A 23,924-nucleotide genomic window follows, 5' to 3' on the forward strand; every position below is an offset into this window, starting at 1 on the left:
TCTGTATATTTTTTAAAGGCAACAGTTCAAAGATTGTTGTAAATTAGTTCAAAGTAAGTCAGCAAAACAAACACAAGATGGCGACATAATTTAACCTCATAACACTTCTTTCCACAATTTATCAAATGGAGCAGTGTAATTGGAGCAAAGCATACAAGAATTACTTTTTTATATTTTAAAACACAGCTCACAGGCTATGAGCAGCCAGTATGTATGGTGACCAATTTGAAGTCCTGAATATTTTGCACACAGATGCAGCTTCAAGTACCTCCTCTTCTTAAAAAATTAGGTTTATGTTATTCTTATCACCAAGAGAACAATTCAAATAATATTACAAATGAACAGCTACACTAGATGTTATCAGATTTCACACACAAACGTGGTTCTGTTACTGTGACTGTTTATTCACTCAAATCTAAAAAATAATATCTGACTTTACAAACAAACATGTGGTTCTGTTCCTGTGACTGTTTATTAACTCAAATTTAAAAAATAATATCTGTCTTTACAAACAAACACCTGATTCTGTTACTGTGACTGTTTATTCACTCAAATTTAAAATGTAATATCTGACTTTACAAACAAACACGTGGTTCTGTTACTGTGACTATTTATTCATCAAACTTTCTTACCTTCTGTAACATTTTCAACTTCAGTCACTGAATTTTCCAATGATCTTATCAAACAAGAAAGAGCTTCCACAATGTTTGTCATTTTTAAGATACCTGAAAACATTAACTTTTATTTCAAATGTTCTTACATTAGACAAAAGTTTAATAACCTCACCAGTAACCATAAGTAAAGACTGAAATAACAAGATAAACATTAATACTACCTAACTTAACATACTTTTATCCATGAAAACATTTATGTTCCTAAAATGTATTTCTAGTAGCAAACTTTCACTTAATTTCTTAAGAGAATCACATTTCAAGTAATTCATTTCTTTAATCTCATATTTTTATTTAATAATTATTCTGTTACATCATTATTACAGAATGTGTACATGAATGCGTGCAAGCAATACTTGGCCCGTGTGTATAAAGGTCAAGTAACGTGTACATGAAAACGTGCAAGCAATAGTTGGCCCGTGTGTATAGAGGTCAAGCAACGTGTACATGAATGCGTGCAAGCAATACTTGGCCCGTGTGTATAGAGGTCAAGCAACGTGTACATGAATCCGTGCAAGCTATACTTGGCCCGTGTGTATAGAGGTCAAGCAACGTTTACATGAATGCGTGCAAGCTATACTTGGCCCGTGTGTATAGAGGTCAAGCAAAGTGTGCATGAAGGAGTGCAAGCGATACATGACCCATGGGTATAGAGGTCAAGTAACGTGTGCATGAATGAGTGCAAGTGATACCTGGCCCATGGGTACGTACTGTGTATAGAGGTCAAGCAACGTGTGCATGAATACTTGCAAGCGATACCTGGCCTGTGGGTACATACTGTATATAAAGGTCAAGCAACATGTGCATGTATTATTTATACAGATCAAGCAATATGTATTTAATATTATAAGTTCCAGGCAGTTCATAGCCTTTATCATAGACGTCACACCTGATGACCAGTTATCAATTGTCTGTCTTATTTGGTACTACAAACAGCCTACTATAAAAACCCTCCAGAAATGAGGTGGCTAAATTTATGGTCTCTTTGTGCAGATTTTGGAAGACTTCTACTTGACAGTTGGATGTAAGAAGATTTTTGGAGAGTGGAAACCAAAGAATAATGAGACATAAAAAAACTTGAACTGAATGTCCAATCCACTCCTGAGAAGTTAACTAACTCACTGATCTCCATCAAATATCTCCTCTTGAGACACAACAGAATCTGACCCCATAAGGCAGTTGCCAACACTGAAATCTCCATTCCATCCTAGAGGATAATCTTCATTGGTAAGGTTAAAAAATCACCCTTGTGTTCCAATGGATTGAAACTCCAAAGCAGAAGGTTTGAAAACATGAATTATAGATGTGATAAACCATGCTGTTGTAGAGCTTTGCAAGATTCAAAAAGTCAGTGTAGAAAATCAAGAATTTAGAAGATCCCACAGATTTTAGAATTCCTCCAAAAACATACTGAGAAAAGGAGCTTCTCTTAAATTTCTAAAGATCAAGAAAGGAAGGAGTATTCCCTCTTACAAGGCATTTCTCTCTAAATGCTACCAACAACAAATCAACCAAGATACAAAGGAGAGAGTAGAAGCTTACAACATGACCAAAGTGGAAGCCAATAAAGGACTAAGATCCCTCAAAAGTTGGTCAAAAGACCTGTGATAGGCTCTTGACAAAAGTTGCAAAGATGATAAAAAAAAAACAGAAAACTGTTGTTAAGTGACAGACACATTCTGGAAAATTGACATTGTTTAAGATTAACAGTAGCATTTTGTTTTGAGCCCCAAATACGAAGTAGAAGGTCTCACCTCTAAACATCCATGTGGAGGTTCACCAGATGATAGAAAGCAAAGGCATGCTGATCCAATGAATGGGGAGAAAAAGACATGGCATCACCCCCCTAAGTGATCTGGAAGGATTAATTAATCATACAAATTAGTTTCTCAAAATAAAGAAGATGACAATTCATAAACCACAGGAGAAATACTCAAAATATGACATACTAGTTGTAAAAAAAGACCCAAGCAGCAAGATGCCTGTCAGTGGTTCACAAGTAAATGTCTGAGCAAAGGAGAGTGTTGCAAATCAAGTCTAATTTCTCACAAAAAAAAACAACCCTGATTACCCACAAACAGGAGAATAAACATCAGACCACATGTAAGACTCTATACCTTTGCATATATATTGTAGAAGCTCAACCAAGTAAAGTATTATATGATGTTTGTAGCTTCAATCTTAAAGCAATTTTTTCAGAAGTTTAAACTTCTGCTTTTTACAAACCTTACAGAAAACTTATGGTTTGGTTCTGAACATTATTTCACCAGTCAATGAAACTAAACATTCCACGTTTTACCTAATGCCATCATTAATGGCTTACACATTTCTTTTAAAAACCTAATAAAATAGAAAATACACTTATCAAATTAACGACAGACGTCTAGAATAGAGATTTCCTCCCAAAATATTAAATGACACTAAAAAATAAACAATTAACTTAAATTCAGGATAAACACTACCTAAATGTGACCTGAAACACTGTCCTAGAAATTACAATTGTCAGAAGTCTGAGACTGTTTCAAAATCACGAAGAATGTGCAACAGGTTTTCTCAATCATAAAATATCTCATAACAAAGAATACGTAAACAAATACAGTTAGATATGCGTAACTTCAAAGTTTACTATTCAGTGCTTCCCTATAAATGATAAATTTATTAAAGTTATTTAATCAAATTTTAAAGTTATAAATGAGCTGATAATGTTAAATTGTGTTGAGTGCGGCCGCGGTAAAATCCAGAAATGAGGAACGAAGAAGAGCTGGAATGCTAATAGTAATACAATGCCAAGCGTAATGAATATGTTCTTTAAATGTAATTTGTATCTCCATCTTATTGTTAGCATTGGATTTTAATCAGCCTTTCAATTACTTACCTAACTGTCTGAGTTTCGGCTTTACTGAAAGTCGAAGGCCTAACAGTGTTAAACGTGTACCAATAAAACGATACATTTAATTTTAAAATACTTAAATAAAAATACGTCCTACTCAATATAAAAAATAACCTAAAGCCACCATTTTCAAACTCAGGATAAAGTCCAAACAAACATTATACATGTATATTTACTCCCTTCTCTGATCTGCCCTCACTCGTAAAATAATAATTATAATTGTTTTAAATAATTTCAATAAAGTTGTAATAATTTTCTTTTTTAGATAACCAAAACTTTCAATATTAAATTTAATCTGCCACAACAGTAAATGTAATGAAAGCATTTATTTTAATTACTAAGTTAAACTCTCTAAAGAAAATTCACGCAAAACAAAAATAACGACATATGATACTGATATTAAAAATACTATAACAATAAATAATAATAGCCCATCGCTAATGTAATAATTAAACGTATTTAACGTAGAATAATTTCAGCAAATGTCGAACATGACACATAAAAATAACGGTGAATATTTCAAATTCAAATGTACATGTACGTAGGATGGATTCTTTAGAAGTATTCTGTAATAATACACGATACTAAATCCAATCCACTTAAGGACGAAGGATAAGTTTATTTCTTCAACAGCGTTTTATATACGCTGTATTCAAGGATATGTAGTGGACTAAGATAAAATGTCGCTACAACTGGGATCGACCAAAGAAACAATTTGTTAATCTGTGAAAACAGAAGTCCAGAATAAAACGTTTAAACAACTGGAATGTAAATGCTATCATTTACAAAAAAAACAACAAACAAAACAGCAACAACAACAATTAGTATATCCATTTCCGGCCAGAGCTTGTTATAAACATTTTAAACAATACAACATGAAGTGTCAATGTGATTGATTTCAATAAAGAAAGAAATCAGGAAAAGTAACCCCAAGAAAAAATACCTAATTCTGAAAAACACACACAATATTCCAATATTAAAACACGGAGAGATGAATAACAATATTAATCATCAATAATTCTGAGTGTATCTCATTAACAAGCTCGTTTAAGATCAAGAAAAGGCTTTTATCTAGTAGTTAGACCACAAGATTACATCTCATGTAATTAGCTAATTTACAGAACCTTTCACAATATTAATATCTGTACGTCACTGCTAGGAAAGCTTGTATCAGTTTAATAATACAAATATATTCAAGTTTAACGTGCTTTAGTTAGAGCTTTAATTGAACTAAATGATAGAAACAATAATAAAGAATGGTAAACAAAACCATAAAATAGAAGTAGAATTCGCTATCTCACAGATAGGTCTAATTTCATAAACAACGTTTCAATAAAAATTTCTAAATAAATAACGCTAAAATCACGTAACTGCAAGAATTCTTTATTAATTTATTAGTAGAAAGCACAATAACTAATTCATGGACTAGCTTACTAACTCAAACATTGGCGAACAGACACACTAAATCGTTAAATAACTCTGATCAGAATAATTAATCAAACTCACTCAGTTTGGCAGTTATATATTGTACCAGTTTTATACATAGTACTAAACTGTTCATTAAAGGTGTTCAACAAAGTACACTAAAATTCTTAGTGACAGAATGAGATTTTTGACATTTTAGTTTCATGTGTCTAAATTCTTCATTCTCCCAGTCTTTTGGTGTTTTTTTTTTCTTTTCTGGTACTTATGGTATGCAGATTGGACAACTTCTTTTCCCTTATCCCCCTTATCTAATTGTCTTGTTACTAATTGTCTTGTTACTGGATGAGTTCTCTCTCGGGGGATGGTTGCGCAAATCCAATATTGACTTTTTGGTTAGTGATTTTCTAGAATTGGACTCGACAGGAACACTGGACTCTTCAAGCAAACCCATTTTCTGCTGGCAAATTCTTCCTTAACGCTGTCTTGACAAGAACCTCGGACTTTTCAATAGTCTAAATTAAGACTGATTGATTCTTCTCTAAAGTTAAATGGTTAATCTTTCTTTTACCAACAATCCTGGTGGTGTCCCTTGGCTTGGATTACCTATTCCTCTACATCTTGTAAATCATATCATTGATTTTTGTTCAATACATAGTATGATTCTTCCCAACACCTGCTTAACTTTAAACTTTGCCCTCTAATGACGTTGGGTCGTACTCACATACTATGCCACGTCGATGGAATCCAGCATTAACATCATAGTGACTTTTGTTTAACCAGTATTTGATTTAAGACTTTCTTGAAAAAAGTCATCTATGGTATTAATGGTGTTCCTTCGTTTCTATGCATATACTGTATAAGTCTATATGAATACAAAAGGTTCAAGGGCTCTTTAATGTTCCTCATAAGCATCAGTAATGCTGAAAGATTACCTGTAGCTTCATCTACAGTCATTCAATAACTCATAAGTAGCAGTGGAATGTTTCGATCCCATGTTTTCTGATATTCATCAATATAAATTTTGTAACTCTTCAACATTCTGTCAGAAGGAATTTGTCTTAGTCTTTCTGTATCCAAAAGATTTAAACACATTTCTGCAAATGGTAAAGATTCAATGTTTCTGATCTAAGGGAGAGAAATTATTTGGTGAATTTCCAATGCCTGTTTAAAAAAAGCATATAGCATATTTTTAGCTATTCATTCCTTACAGTCTTGGTTATAATGGCCATGTTTCCCACGTTTATAATAGTTATATTTTTTGTGACATTCTTTAGAAAGAGTTATATTTCCTATATAACTTTCATACAACCCACAGCAACATTTAAAACACCCACTGTCGTCCGGTTTTTTTTTGCTCAATGTTATATAATTAGTTATTTAGCTTACACTTTCAGTGCTTTTAAACTATCGATACTGAACTAGTGTTTCAATACCATTTTAGCTAATTATCCAGTAACTGTTAGATGGAGCCTTTAGTTGTTTAGCTGTGGATATTGTAGTCAGTTGTAACATTCTTAGCAACACTTAATGTGGTAATTTGACACACTTTAAATAGTAGTTTCTGTGGTGTGTTTGAACAGGTTTAACAATATTTGTTGTGGCCTGTTGTAACACATGATTGATTGGTTAACTTAGCTTGATGGAACAAATTATTTATTGGTTATTTAGTCATATTAAGGAGTCATTAGTGTAGTCAGCTGGAACAAATTATCGATTAATCTCTTAGAAGTGTTATAACACATTATTGTCTGAGTAATTTGACCAGATATGAACAATTATTACGTGACTGCTTAAAACTGTTAGCATACATTATTTAGTGGCTGTTGTATTCAAGTGGAATATATTATTGTACAGTTATTGAGATCTGTCAGAATACATTATATTGCAGTCAGGAAGAACGTACTGTCTATTGTTGTTAGGTGGAACATATTACTGATTCGTTATTGTAACTAACTGAAACAAGGTGTAAGATATTACTAAGTTGCTGTTGTTGTAAGGTGGGAAACATTACTGATTCGTTATTGTAACCGAGTGAAACAACATGGAAGATATTACCAAGATGCTGTTGTTATTAGGTGGAAGATATTAATAAGTTGATATTGTTGTTAGGTGGCAGATATTATCGAGCTGATTACATTTTAAAATAGTTTCTTGGGTTGATAGAGTTTCTAAAGTTGATAAAGTTTCCTTTAAAACATTTTGCCGAAAGAATAAGCGGAAGTAACGTCATGTTTTTAGTTGATACTTTAGGATGAACTTACTTTCACTCGGATCCAACTGCTTAGGGCATCGCCACCAAAGTTTTGTAACAGAAAGCTCTCTTTGTACTTGTGCATGTACGTTGTGGTAAATATTTACATTGTAGCTTCCAGCGTTGAAACCTATATCTTTCACCAAAGCTATCATTTCATTGATTAAACTATTTGAAACGATCTTCTAATGTAAACACAAGTCGAATTAGATTTATAATAGTTTCTCAAGCAACAAACTCATTAGCTCTTTAAATTAACTTAATAATTTATTTGGTTTATATTCCTTGCAATAAAGTTTTGACTTATTCTAGCTTTGAAAGAAATATTTTGTCATTTCCTACCATACAAGAAACAGTTCTTTAGATTTCACCCTAAAATAAATTTATGAATGTATTCTACTCTATAAGACATGTTTTTGTTTCTTCTAATCTACAATATAAGTTTTTTACTACCGAATATCTGATTTCATTAATTTATAACTTAGCTTATAGCTTGTTTATTTGTGAAATGATAATACCAGAAAATTCTTAATCCAGTCCACTGTAGAAAAATAAAATATTGATTCATTATACAACAAAAGAAACATTTTCAGTTATTGCAGCATACAACAAACATTCTAGTCTGTTCTAGATTACAAGAAATATTTTAAGGTGTTCTATCCTACAAGTGTTTCTGTCAGTTGCTACAAAGAAGATTTCAGTGTAAATGAAGCCTCTTCGACTGGTATACTACATGTAATTTTTCCCACGGACAAATGCCGTGGCTCTTTCTGAACCCTCAATCCAGAGGTCATGGTTCAGCACACTTTGCCCCACAGGAATCTCATGTTTCATAGCTGCGTCTTGTGTGAATAACATATGTAAGTAGAACCAGTTACGAGAGTGCTTTGTGCAGTTGTATGGATATGTGCTTCTGGTCACGGTAAACTGTTCGTGATGGAAACTTTACTATTTTCTGTTCTTCTGGTTTTAGGAAGCCAACAGCTCGTGCAGTCTATTAGTCGAGATGAACTTTATCCTTATGGAAACCAGGACGACCTTCTACCACAAGCTGATGATGTCAGCTCACTGGAAGTCCAGATCACAGTTCCCATCGTGTTTTACGAAATTGTCTACAGAAGTATATTTGTGAGTGTTATGTTTCTCCTAGAGGTGTCATAATTGTTAAATCTTCCCAGTCTTGTGAACAGCATTTTAACTTGATTTTGTTTGAATATTTTAATTAATTATTAATGAATAGATTGTGCATTTTACTTAGAAAAGATTTATGTGAGTTTAAGTAAAGTTTCAATGCAGTTTAGCAGAACTGTAGGTAAAATAAATCACGCATGGTTCAGGGAAAGTATGTACTTTGTCGTTTGGAAAATTTCTATCAAACACTTTTTCTTTAATATATCAAAAAAATAACAACAACGTTCTTACACATATACCTAAGTTCTTCATTCAAAACATCTTTAAACAGTTACCTAAATATCAATCAGTGATGTCGAAAAAAACTACTTGCAGAGAAATATATCGTCAGGTTCACGATGACCGAAGGAGGTCGAAACGTTGTTCGCTCCTCTACGTAAAATATTTTCTCAGCCCAAACGAGCCGTTTTACATATAGTTACCTAAATACATCATTCAAACAGAACAATACTCCTTCAACATATATGTAAAAACGGGTTTTCTCGACATCACTGATTAATACTCCTTCAACACTTCATCTAAACCAGTGACGACTGAATGAACCCCAATCCCTACCTTTATAGTTTTCAAGTGACCTTTTTCTCAGTTATATAAATTGTCAACAACCGCTAAAGGGTACGTTTTATTCTACACCATTCTCACTAACTCTACTTGTGTTTTTTATAAATGTTACAGCGAGAAGATCTCTGTATTCATTACACTGGCCTGATTGCCCTGACGTGTTTCTATTATCATTTTTTGTAATTATTAGAGCATTCTTATCGCTATGTTCATTAGACTGACTTGACTCTTTTAACTGTATTTGTTTGACCAGTTCTTGTGACCGTTACAGCGACCTTCAAGTAGACATTGGCTTTTAACACCTGATTGTCATTATTACATTTTCAAGAGGCATGATTGTTAGTGTTACAATATAAAAACACGTAATCTTCAGTATGATGGTTTAATGTTTGTGATCTTTAATATCACAGTTTCAAGACACGTGATCTTTAGTATTACAGTTTCAAGACACATGATCTCTAATATAATAGTTACAAGACAGGTAACCTTCAGTATTATTTTGAAGACACGTGAAAACTGTACAACGTTTATTACGAAGAGTGAAGTCCAACTGCTTGGTCAGTATCAGTAAAACATGGCATCAACCGCTTCCTTAACATTTGAAATTCACTTTCAGAAAGAGAAATGTGTTTTTATGATGAATTAAGATTTTGGTGATATTTATTTTATTATATATATATTTCAGTATAAATATCTTCCTTAGTTTTATAGTTTTCAGCAGTCAATATGATGGCTTAGAATTTACACGAGAAAAATGTTTATTTCTCTTCAGGTGAACGACAACGGTATATTGTCTTTTCTGACCGAAGTTCCAAGTTTTTACAACGGGCAACTACCTCGATCCTATCCTATTATTTCTCCATTATATACAGACGTAGATATTCGTGGCACGGGACGTGTTTATTACAGGTAACGTAACACTGAGAAATTAAAGCCAAAGTTTTAAAAATAGCCTGTATTTTTTGTATTTCGAAGTGAACCCATTTCTAATTAACTGATTAATGTAAATTTCAATGAAATAATAGATTCCCAGATAGTCAAGTTTTGATAATAAGACTTCAGTCCTGGTGCAAGATGACGTTAAAATTTCGCTCTTATCAATAACAATACAAATGTATCAATAAAACACTGTAGCTTACAACACGACCTTGATAAAAGTGGCACCTACTAGCCTAGATCATGTTGGAAGTCTAAAGTTTGTAACTACATCAGCACCAGTGGCGTATTTTCTGTGTTACTGCGTTTACCGACAGTGAACCAGCCTCGGGAGAATTAAGAAAATATAGTCTTTAGTCGATATAAAAAGATCTGAATTTCATCCATCACTAGCACAAATATACAATTACTGCAGCTTTCAAAAACAGTGACACATGATGTAATTTACACGAGATATAGCCATCGTTGACAGTAAGGACTGCGCTAGTACTGATTATATGTGTCGCCTGTAGTGATTGGTGCAGCCTAGACAATTTAGCCTATCAGTATGCGTTAAACATCTTAAAACGTGCACTGCTCATGATAGCGGTGCAAACGTGGGTAGAAAATGGCAGATAACGCTAATTTAGTAATATTTATAATGTTAAGTTATTTTAGTTGCACATATTTCATGATGATTTTGCATATGTTTATATGTTTTGTTTACTATTATACAAGTAAATATATATACAGTATAATATAAATTTTAAAATTATATTAAGAGGTCCATTATCATTTCCAGTCGTATCTTAAGTCATAACAGAAATTACCTGCGGTGATAGCACCCAAAAACATTGAGGATATTCTATCTATCAGAGAATATTGAACCACAGAAGAAAAACATTTCCGCAACGTCTCAACTTTTACTGTCGCTCTCTGTCTGCAGCCAGTTGTGGGAAGCCAGTTACTCTTAAAGGTTCTAATATTTAAAAATGAAATAAAATAAAATAAAACAACTCTAATCGCCTATGAGCAATTAATATAAGTAATATAATAATAGTTTTGAAGCTATTTATTTTATTATATATATAACCGCGATAAACCAAAGCCACTGCCCCAGACATGCCTATGATCAGCACAGAAGTTTAGGTTATGACAGAGTATTTTTATATATTAATTAAATAACTATAATTATTAGAAGTTTAGGTGAAATCGGATTATTTAACTAATGTTTTAATGATTTGTTTTGTTGGGTGGGCCCATATGTATTATTCGATATAAAAGAGCTCAAAGTCCATTCCACTTACTGGTGACAAAATTATTTTCCTTCTTAAACTTATTTCTACAAGTTATCTTTAATATGTCTGCCGATGGGTAAAAAATATATTTACAAAGTTACAACTCTAAAATGTGGGGTTCATTTCACCACAGTGGACAGCACGTAAATAGTCAATAGTACGGATCTGTGCTAAAATAAAACAACAACTAGTAAAGCTCGCTGATAGGCCTACATTTGTAGCAAGCACTAACACAACAGGTCCGTTTATCATGTTGTATAACAATAGTTTAGTTTTCGGTCAAAGCTCTTTGACTTCAGATTCCTTTTCCATTGTATAGTTTTTTGTTTAAACTATAAACGAACAATCAAACAAATGTTATTATTATTATGAGCAAGTGTGACATCTAGGAATTTTCTGAAGATCCAGATTTCAGGTGAAGTCTTGGATTTCTGTGAGGTTCAGAGAAAACACTGTAGAAAAACAAAGTGCGTGTGTGTGTTAGTTAGTAAGTAAATAGGAGAACATTTACACATGTTATGATTAGTTAGTAAATAATTTCTGAGATCACACATCATTAATGAGATGTTAGGCTTATATTACTTTACGTAGGCTAGTAAGAAAAGCTTGAAAACAAAAGATTTAATTTCCCCGATAGAGGCTAAACGCCACCCGAAGGAGTCACCAGTTTTAACCACTCGCACTACGATACAGTATTGTGCATTCTGTCAGTCGGTTGGCATATAAGGGATAGTTGTACTGTAATGACGTCAATAAAACAAGTGCATACCAAGATTCACAAGAAGACTCACGCACTCTGTAAGCTACAACACAACATGTGATGAATACTTGAAAAACAAGAAACAAAAATACTTGTTACTCTCAATTTTGGTTTTATTTAGTTCTCAACAGAACATTTTCAAGGATACAGTGGAAATACATCTAGTTTTATGTATTATAATAGTCATGCGCAGTTGTATCGGCCCTGAGATTACACTGTCAACTGTAATGAGATCTCTTGGATAAGTACGTAAAAAAAAAAAAAAAAAAAGCTTAATACTTTGTGAGAAAAATAATTACTTATTAACATTTACCCTAACATGTGTGTTAATTATTCCAATAATAATATACAACAAGAAGGATTAACTTGAAAATATTTTAATTGAAGAATTAAAATGAACGACGCCTCTATTTTCAAAATTACTGATCGTGTGAACCATGTATGACAAGTTTTAACATTTAATTACATATAATTTTTATATGTTTATCTTTGTAATTTTTATCATAAGTTTGTGGGCTTCCTTCCACGTTTTCTCCTGGTTCATGTAAATTTTGAATTTGCATTTCAAAAAAATAAAAAATATTACACGAAAATGACTGTTTAGTTTTATTTGTGAGCTAGGACATACTTTATTAAATTAATATAGTACAGCCCAAGGAAAACAATTACTTTCATCACTGTCACGTGTGCTAGACTTTTCATTATTTTTTTCAAGAATATTCAAACAGAACCCGCTTAAAATATAATTTGTGTCAAAACACACGCATACAAACAGTTTTGTAAATTTTGAGTATATGCTTTAAATTTCAACGAAGTAAAATAAAGATATGAAAAAGGGTCAGAAGAAAGCGTCTGCTGCAGTACCGCAATCTTCTAAAGCCTAACAGTTGAAGGAAAAGATATTTTGATTACGGTTAATTCGACTGGACCTTTTCTTCTTTCTCTTTTTTTCTATCCGAATATTCCAAAATAACCCCCTATATGACAGAAAACCACTGCAACATTTTCTTTACTAGACTATATCTTTATTGCTCTATTTGATTGTCACATTTGTATTTTTTTTTTTATATTAAACTATTGAGCTTTCAAAAACTTATTTTTAGACCATAATTGCAGGTTTGCTGTGTGGCAAAACATATTTACAGAAACTCGATTTATTTTTTCCATTTTACTTCCGAACTAAACATGTGTGTGTGTATAACAAATATTCTGTTTTATATATATCTCTCAGAGAAACCAAATCGCAAAGGCTTTTGACAAGGGCTAACAATGACATCCAAAGACACTTCAGTCAAGGAAGAGATTTTCAAGCCACTAGTCTATTCATCGCCACCTGGGATAACGTAGGACATTTTGACCAAAAAACAAGCTTAGTGAGTTACAGCATGTTATTATTAGTGTTCTTGTACTTTATGTTGTTTTTTTAACACATATTTAGGCCTACAAGGAGTTTTCACTTACATGATAGGCATGGATTAATTACTAGAATATTTTGAAAGTTCGAAAAACGTTTTGAGCAGAGCAAAATGCCAGTTAGGTTGGAGGTCAGAGGACAAGCTTTGCTATTGACACTTGGGTTTGTGGAATCTCATCTGTTATTAGATGTAACAAGTTGCTTACCATGGTTGAGTTTCAACTTCTTGTAGATCTCTTTCTGGATGGTTATGATGCTTCAAGTTGAACCATATTTCTTTATTTTTCAATGCCATCAGGTGTAACAGATATTGACCATCATGGAAATTTTAACTCGCCAATATGAAAACATCTTTATGACATTATGGTATTTGTACCTTGTGTCAGATAGAATTATCACATACCCTTTCGAAAAGCAATCAGCTTTTGGGGGCATTTTACTATCTATGAGCTCCGGCATAGTGAGGGTGTCTGGTGTCAGGGGACTGAACATAATTTAGAGCCCACCACTAAAAAAAGCTAAACTTCGCCTGCTCTCTGCACTCTTACTCTCTAACTGATTCAGTTGCTTCTTGCAACTGTCTGTCGGACGTATGGAAGTTATGGTTTATTCTTTATGAATTTGAATCAGTATCCAATTAATACTTACGTTAATATAAAAATGCACCCAACTCTCTTGATTGGTATTATTTTTGGACGAATAAATCTGAGGTAAAAATAGTTTGGCCGACAGTTTAAAATACGACCTGAAATTGTCATGTATTCACAAAATTGGTAAATTTTCTATTAACTATTATTTTTCAGTAAATTTTAATCAATCTAACACTAAAAAACAAAATATAGAAGGTGTGTTGACAATACGTTTTTACTCTTTTGGAGCTCTATTCACATCAAACAATTTTTAGATTATTTAAATGTGAAACACACTGATATTAATTTTGCTTGTGAAACTGAAAAAACAACAACACAAAAAACAAAAACAAAACAAACGGCAAATTGCCTTTTCTTAATATTCAGATCAGATAACCAATTCACAACATCTATTTATCGATAAACAATAAATATATACGGGCTTACATAAAAACAAGGCTCGGCATGGCCAGGTGGGTTAATGCGTTCGACTCGTAATCTGAGGGTCGTGGATTCGAATTCCTGTCGCACCAAACATGCTAGTCCTTTCAGCCGTGGGAGCGTTATTATGTCACGGTCAATCCCACTATTTGTTGGTAAAAGAGTATCCCAAGAGTTGGCGGTGGATGGTGATGACTAGCTGCCTTCCCTCTAGTCTGACACTACTAAATTAGGGATGACTAACGCAGGTAACCCTAGTGTAGCTTTGTGCGAAATTTAAAAGAAACCAAACCAAACATTTTAATAAACAACAGCTATCCCCTATGTTTTATTCAAGCCCAAACACGTAAGACACTTTCTCACAAATTTGAGCCCTCAAAGAAATGATACACTGTTGACAAATACCCACTAAGACTGATTGTTTCTTCCTCATGTAAGCCACGCTTCACACTGAAGTCACATATTTTAAGACTAATTAAAATGCTTTATCCCCAAGTTCAACTACAAATGATGTTTAAATCACCTTTCAAGATAGAAAATCTATTCAGAACTAAAGATCTATTATTTATCCCTGTGTATTCCACGATCATATATAATTACAAAAGGTTGGTTGTAATGTCACTTACATGAGCAAAACCATATTACAAATTATGTCTGCGAGCCTCATAATATGGGAGTATCAAACAGAACAGGTAATAAAATATCAAATCTACCAAAGTCCACAATTCTTACACATAGTGAAAAAATCCAACTACCCCATCCGGATTATGAATTTCAAAGCAATCTCATCTGGATTACTCAGTATTGAAATTTTAATTAAAGAAAGTTTATCCATTATAAATGAACTCCCAACTTTAAAAAACAACACAACTTCACTACAGTTAAATATGTTCTGAATATATTTGTATTATAATGTTGTTTCGTTATCTGATATTTTGTTTATTTAGTTATCTTTTATTTCATTCTTTTATTCTGTATTTTAAATATTTTTTATAAAATTTTCAAGTTTTATAAATACCTGTGCTTAATAGTATATCCTGTTTAATATAGCCTGCTGAAGATTAAATATGTGTGTCACAAAACGTTCAAGATATAAATATGTAACTGTACACACCTGTGTCAAATGTTTGTTGTTGATGCCGTCAAATGAATATGTTGCTATTATTGTAACACCTACAGCTGACAGATGCTTCTGGACTATTTTAACTACGTCACCAAGCTAGGAAATTTAGCAGGAAAGGTATCGTGGGAGGCATAGATTAAAACGATCTCCCATGTTAATGGGTGGAGGAGTGAATAACAAGCTATTTCTCTAATCGCGCATTTCCAACAGAAAGCCATAACAGCAACCAGATATTGATGGCTACTTTATGAAATCGAAATGGAGTGTCTGAGTGTCGCATCAAAGGGAACTTTGTAAAGGTGAACTCGTGTAATGACTTGTCTAGTTTATCTTAAACAAATATTCATTATGAAAAATAATACAGGAAACAGTGTGATATACCTGCCATCTGTTGCAATTGAGATAAAAAGTGCATTATTTAAAACGACTAGTCCACTGCTCAGTTGGTTCTTTGAACGAAAACTTCGTTGTACATTGACCAACCTAATTCTACAGTTACCTCTGCTTGCCCGATTTGTTAGTGAAACAAAAGACATTGTTCCCAAAAGTGAAGCAAGAGAATGGGTTGATGCAAACAGCATGTTGACATTAAGATCCAGAGATAGAAAAGTTTAAAGTCACCCTCACTGTAGGAAATATCTTAATATAAAGATAAATGAGTAATTAAAGTTAAGGAATGTCGAAACACTGTGTATGAGCAGAACATTTCTGTTCATGATCCAACAAATAAAACATGGAAGGTTGTACTTCCAGTGATAATAAGGTTAAATCAAACAATAATTAACACATTAAATTAAACTGCAACAGAGTAGAAACCAGAAAAAGTCGTGTTCCAAACCAAAGTGCATACACACGATCATTTTGGGACAGAGAATGGACTTCTGATTAACTTAAGAGAAAGCTTTATCAGAAATAAAGTATCCACTGAACAGTTTGATGTTCCTGTGAGACCACTTCCAGAAAATCACCAGGCATGGAGAAACCAGTGAATTGTTTAGACAGTTTACCTAAGTGGAACTTGATCAGTAACATGACAGCAAGAGGACAAGATTTCATTCTATCTTCCACCATAATTTACCTAATAAATAAACTTAGTATTCCGAAAATGGCTTAATTTCAAAGTCTAAGTTCAAGGAAATTCCAGTTAGGTGTACCCTTTGACTGACGTGTATTACTGGGTTATACTAGTTTCGGAGATTTCAATTCCTCGTCAGTAACCCTGAACACAAGTTAATTAATTAATTAAACGAAGATAGATAAAAAACAACAACATATATCATAGTGAAAAGTGTCAAACGTACTGTTGATGTGAACGTACTTTGTAATCACTATGAGAAAAATCTATACACTAGATAGGTGAAGTGAAGAAAAAGCATCATTGGCCAATATTAAATTAGTAACTTATGGATATTTTTAGGATTTCATATAGAATATCTGTTCAGGTTTTATCGATTTCTGAAACAATATTATTAATATGAAGAAATGGCCAAACTTTAATTTTCTGTATAATCATAAAATATCTTTTATTGTTTATCACCAACGTTCGCGTGGTTTTAACTATTGTAAAGAAAGGTTTGAGTGTTTCAAGAATAAGATAATTTTTGCCTGTATGTTATATTAGATTTTTGAGCAAATTACCGTGCAATCTCTATTATGAATCATTATCTTAGTACCTGATAAATAAGTGATACCGGTAACTGCTTGAAGAGTAGAGTGAGTTGAGGGATGAAAGGTTGTTTGTTTGTTTGTTTTTTGAATTTCGCACAAAGCTACTCGAGGGCTATCTGTGCTAGCCGTCCTTAATTTAGCAGTATAAGACTAGAGGAAAGGCAGCTAGTCATCACTACTCACTAGCCAACTTTTGGGCTACTCTTTTACCAACGAATAGTGGGTATTATGATAATTATTAAGCCCATTATGTGTATTGAATGTTGAATTTTTTTTTTTTTTTTTACAAGATAATTAAAAAAAAATTCCAACGAAGGAACAACCATGCAATATAATACGCTTGTTCAAGAGCCTTTACAAGTTTGTTAATAGCTTGGTTACAGAGTAAATAGTTGGTCTTGTTTGTTGGATGTTGAATCACAAGTTTGTTAATAGCTTGGTTATAGAGTAAATAGTTGGTCTTGTTTGTTGGATGTTGAATCACAAGTTTGTTAATAGCTTGGTTACAGAGTAACTAGTTGGTCTTGTTTGTTGGATGTTGAATCACAAGTTTGTTGACAGTTTATTTACAAAGTAGTAAATTGTTTTCAGAGCATGTACAATTCCAACAAGTAGAAAACTATATTTAAGGTATCTACAAAGTAGTAAATTATTTTCAGAGCATGTACAATTCCAACAAGTAGAAAACTATATTTAAGGTATCTCAGTTTACAGTTTGTTCAGTGAGTCATTGTTCCTACTGTAATAGTCTAAGCTAAGTGGTTTTACAATCAGGGTGAAAAACAAACAACGATTTATTGTGTAACACTAAAAGCCCAGAAAACTTGTTTACGACTAAATATAAAGTTTAATCATTCATAAGAAAGATTAGTAAATCCTTGTCTGGCTAGGACTAGGTATAAACAGTAATAAACAATACAACAGTAATTTCAATATAATTCAGTAAATGTCAAAGGAATTAGGAAGGAATAAGTAGAATAATAAAGAAACCTGATTCACCAGAGAATAACAGAATGTTCCATAATGAAACCACTTATCAAGAAATAATCAGAAACCTGATTCACCAGAGAATAACAGAATGTTCCATAATTAAACCACTTATCAAGAGATAATCAGTAATAACCCTTTGTAACAACTTATTACTATATATTAGACTATAAGGTTACATTTCACGTGACTAATTATAGCTGTAAATCTACCTGATCTTTTAAAACATTGATATCTTTATGTCACCACTAGAGGAAGCTTGTGTCAGTTTCATATTACATACATAATTAAAATTAACATGCTCCAGATAGTAGGTGAATTAGTAGTTTATGTAACTAAAGATTCATAGTTTAACTAAATGATAAGGGAATAGTAAATAAATGGTAAACCCATGACAACATAAAAATAGAATTTGTTATATTACACCACAAATGGAATAGTGTAGGTTATTACATTTGCACTAATCCTAGTTTTCACAAGTAGAATATCTTGACCTGTGTAGTAGGTCACAGTTAAGGATGTGGGATATCAGAGACTTCTGTGTTTAGTGACCCAGAATATCCAACTCTCCTTAAGTAATATTGCAGAGTAAAATGAATAATAACATTTTTGTAAGAGATTAGAAGCTTAATTTAGTAACTAAGTTTGTGTTCCAGTGTGTTCCTTGCTAATAAATGAAATTGGTAAACATTTCTTAATTGTAATTATTATTTTTTGTCTTTAAATTGATGAATTGATTTCACGTTAATAAAATATTGAACAGGACATTCATTACCACTGATGATCACATATCTGTATTCCTACAGATAGTTGTTAATGTTCGCTGTACTGTGTTCTTTTATGTTTTGTATCATCAGTGCAGTACATTTATTGGTTCTTCTAAATATTTTATTTGAATTTTCTCTCTTCTGGTTCCAGGTAAATACCTTTCAAGTGGTTATTGCGACTGACGGTGTGGACAGTTTTGTCTTCTTTCTGTTCCCTGAGGGTGGTGTTCAGTGGATTCAAGGTGATGGAAAATCAAGTGGTCGGCCAGACCCGAGAGCTCAGTCGGGGTTCATGTCGGGAGATGGAAGACTGTACACTTTACGTGGTTCAGGAACAGACCAAACAAAGAATTTTGATAGGTAGGAGTTTAACTTGCTAGCCTTTGTTAATGTTTATTAAATGGGAAATATCCTAATATTAATTATAATGATACCATATGCAACATGTGGTTGTGAGGTATAGATCAAAGGGGCTCCAGCATATCTATCCAGCATTCTAAACTGTCAATGAGAAGAAGGAAAATGAAGAACAACAACCCACTATCTACAAGGCTACTCTTAACCAAGTAATACAACTGACTGTCTCTTTCATAATACCTCATGAACTATATACGAGGCTACTCTTAACCAAGTAATACAACTGATTATCTCTTTCATAATACCTCATGAACTATATACGAGGCTACTCTTAACCAAGTAATACAACTGACTGTCTCTTTCATAATACCTCATGAACTGTCTACGAGGCTACTCTTAACCAAGTAATGCAACTGTCTCTTTCATAATACCTCATGAACTATATACGAGGCTACTCTTAACCAAGTAATACAACTGATTATCTCTTTCATAATACCTCATGAACTATATACGAGGCTACTCTTAACCAAGTAATACAACTGACTGTTTCTTTCATAATACCTCATGAACTATCTACGAGGCTACTCTTAACCACGTAATACAACTGACTGTATCTTTCATAATACCTCATGAACTATCTACGAGGCTACTCTTAACCACGTAATACAACTGACTGTATCTTTCATAATACCTCATGAACTATCTACGAGGCTACTCTTAACCACGTAATACAACTGACTGTCTCTTTCATAATACCTCATGAACTATCTACGAGGCTACTCTTAACCAAGTAATGCAACTGACTGTGTCTTTCATAATACCTCATGAACTATCTACGAGGCTACTCTTAACCAAGTAATGCAACAGACCGTCTCTTTCATAATACCTCATGAACTATCTACGAGGCTACTCTTAACCAATTAATACAACTGACTGTCTCTTTTATAATACCTCATGAACTATCTATGAGGCTACTCTTAACCAAGTAATGCAACTGACTGTCTCATTCATAATACCTCATGAACTAGCTACGAGGCTACTCTTAACCAAGTAATGCAACTGACTGTCTCTTTCATAATACCTCATGAACTATCTACGAGGCTACTCTTAACCAAGTAATGCAACTGACTGTCTCTTTCATAATACCTCATGAACTGTCTACGAGGCTACTCTTAACCAAGTAATGCAACTGTCTCTTTCATAATACCTCATGAACTATCTACGAGGCTACTCTTAACCAAGTAATGCAACTGACTGTCTCTTTCATAATACCTCATGAACTATATACGAGGCTACTCTTAACCAAGTAATGCAACTGACTGTCTCTTTCATAATACCTCATGAACTATCTACGAGGCTACTTTTGACCAAGTAGTACAACTGACTGTCTCTTTCATAATATCTCATGAACTATCTGCGAGGCTACTCTTAACCAAGTAATGCAACTGACTGTTTCTTTCATAATACCTCATGAACTATCTACGAGGCTACTCTTAACCAAGTAATGCAACAGACTGTCTCTTTCATAATACCTCATGAACTATCTACGAGGCTACTCTCAACCAAGTAATACAACTGACTGTTTCTTTCATAATACCTCATGAACTATCTACGAGGCTACTCTTAACCACGTAATACAACTGACTGTATCTTTCATAATACCTCATGAACTATCTACGAGGCTACTCTTCACCACGTAATGCAACAGACTGTCTCTTTCATAATACCTCATGAACTATCTACGAGGCTACTCTTAACCAAGTAACACAACTGACTGTCTCTTTCATAATACTTCTTGAACTATCTACGAGGCTACTCTTAACCAAGTAATGCAACTGACTGTCTCTTTCATAATAACTCATGAATTATCTACAAGGCTACTCTTAACCAAGTAATGCAACAGACTGTCTCTTTCATAATACCTCATGAACTATCTACGAGGCTACTCTTAACCACGTAATACAACTGACTGTCTCTTTCATAATACCTCATGAACTATCTACGAGGCTTCTCTTAACCACGTAATACAACTGACTGTCTCTTTCATAATACCTCATGAACTATCTACGAGGCTACTCTTAACCAATTAATACAACTGACTGTCTCTTTCATAATACCTCATGAACTATCTACGAGGCTTCTCTTAACCAATTAATACAATTGACTGTCTCTTTCATAATACCTCATGAACTATCTATGAGGCTACTGTTAACCAAGTAATGCAACTGACTGTCTCTTTTATAATACTTCATGAACTATCTACAAGGCTTCTCTTGACGAAGTAATACAACTGACTGTTTCTTTCATAATACCTCATGAACTATTTGCGAGGCTACTCTTAACCAAGTAATACAACTGACTGTCTCCTTTATAATACCTCATGAACTATCTACGAGGCTACTCTTAACCAAGTAATGCAACTGACTGTCTCTTTCATAATACCTCATGAACTATCTACGAGGCTACTCTTAACCAAGTAATGCAACTGACTGTCTCTTTCATAATACCTCATGAACTATCTACGAGGCTACTCTTAACCAAGTAATGCAACTGACTGTCTCTTTCATAATACCTCATGAACTATCTACGAGGCTACTCTTAACCAATTAATACAACTGACTGTCTCTTTCATAATACCTCATGAACTATCTATGAGGCTACTCTTAACCAAGTAATGCAACTGACTGTCTCTTTCATAATACCTCATGAACTATCTACGAGGCTACTCTTGACCAAGTAATACAACTGACTGTTTCTTTCATAATACCTCATGAACTATCTGCGAGGCTACTCTTAACCAAGTAATGCAACTGACTGTCTCTTTCATAATACCTCATGAACTATCTACGAGGCTACTCTTAACCAAGTAATGCAACTGACTGTCTCTTTCATAATACCTCATGAACTATCTACGAGGCTACTTTTGACCAAGTAATACAACTGACTGTCTCTTTCATAATATCTCATGAACTATCTGCGAGGCTACTCTTAACCAAGTAATGCAACTTACTGTTTCTTTCATAATACCTCATGAACTATCTACGAGGCTACTCTTAACCAAGTAATGCAACTGACTGTCTCTTTCATAATACCTCATGAACTATCTACAGGGCTACTCTTAACCAAGTAATGCAACTGACTGTCTCTTTCATAATACCTCATGAACTATCTACGAGGCTACTCTTGACCAAGTAATACAACTGACTGTCTCTTTCATAATACCTCATGAACTATCTACGAGGCTACTCTTGACCAAGTAATACAACTGACTGTCTCTTTCATAATACCTCATGAACTATCTATGAGGCTACTCTTAACCAAGTAATACAACTGACTGTCTTTTTGATAATACCTCATGAACTATCTACGAGGCTACTCTTGACCAAGTAATGTAACTGACTGTCTTTTTGATAATACCTCATGAACTATCTACGAGGCTACTCTTAACCAAGTAATACAACTGACTCTCTCTTTCATAATACCTCATGAACTATCTACGAGGCTACTCTTAACCAAGTAATGCAACTGACTGTCTCTTTCATAATGCCTCATGAACTATCTACGAGGCTACTCTTGACCAAGTAATACAACTGACTGTCTCTTTCATAATACCTCATGAACTATCTATGAGGCTACTCTTAACCAAGTAATACAACTGACTGTCTTTTTGATAATACCTCATGAACTATCTACGAGGCTACTCTTAACCAAGTAATGCAACTGACTGTCTCTTTCATAATACCTCATGAACTATCTACGAGGCTACTTTTGACCAAGTAATACAACTGACTGTCTCTTTCATAATATCTCATGAACTATCTGCGAGGCTACTCTTAACCAAGTAATGCAACTTACTGTTTCTTTCATAATACCTCATGAACTATCTACGAGGCTACTCTTAACCAAGTAATGCAACTGACTGTCTCTTTCATAATACCTCATGAACTATCTACGAGGCTACTCTTAACCAAGTAATGCAACTGACTGTCTCTTTCATAATACCTCATGAACTATCTACGAGGCTACTCTTGACCAAGTAATACAACTGACTGTCTCTTTCATAATACCTCATGAACTATCTACGAGGCTACTCTTGACCAAGTAATACAACTGACTGTCTCTTTCATAATACCTCATGAACTATCTATGAGGCTACTCTTAACCAAGTAATACAACTGACTGTCTTTTTGATAATACCTCATGAACTATCTATGAGGCTACTCTTGACCAAGTAATGTAACTGACTGTCTTTTTGATAATACCTCATGAACTATCTACGAGGCTACTCTTAACCAAGTAATACAACTGACTCTCTCTTTCATAATACCTCATGAACTATCTACGAGGCTACTCTTAACCAAGTAATGCAACTGACTGTCTCTTTCATAATGCCTCATGAACTATCTACGAGGCTACTCTTGACCAAGTAATACAACTGACTGTCTCTTTCATAATACCTCATGAACTATCTATGAGGCTACTCTTAACCAAGTAATACAACTGACTGTCTTTTTGATAATACCTCATGAACTATCTACGAGGCTACTCTTAACCAAGTAATACAACTGACTGTCTT

General features: G+C 33.6%; 1 protein-coding gene across 1 annotated transcript in view; it reads left to right on the plus strand.

Annotated features, from left to right (window-relative positions):
- The first annotated feature begins 8,088 nt into the window (after positions 1-8,088).
- Positions 8,089-23,924, plus strand: part of LOC143226890 (uncharacterized) — a 96,878-nt gene continuing 81,042 nt past the window's right edge. Inside the window, exons 1-4 of the mRNA XM_076458425.1 lie at positions 8,089-8,365; positions 9,762-9,898; positions 13,194-13,335; positions 19,143-19,351. Of these exons, the coding sequence (XP_076314540.1) occupies positions 8,174-8,365; positions 9,762-9,898; positions 13,194-13,335; positions 19,143-19,351 (680 nt within the window). The 5' untranslated portion in view covers positions 8,089-8,173. The remainder of the gene's footprint in view (positions 8,366-9,761; positions 9,899-13,193; positions 13,336-19,142; positions 19,352-23,924) is intronic.

The sequence above is a fragment of the Tachypleus tridentatus genome, chromosome 9 (genome assembly GCF_004210375.1).
Source record: "Tachypleus tridentatus isolate NWPU-2018 chromosome 9, ASM421037v1, whole genome shotgun sequence".
Classification (NCBI taxonomy): domain Eukaryota; kingdom Metazoa; phylum Arthropoda; class Merostomata; order Xiphosura; family Limulidae; genus Tachypleus; species Tachypleus tridentatus.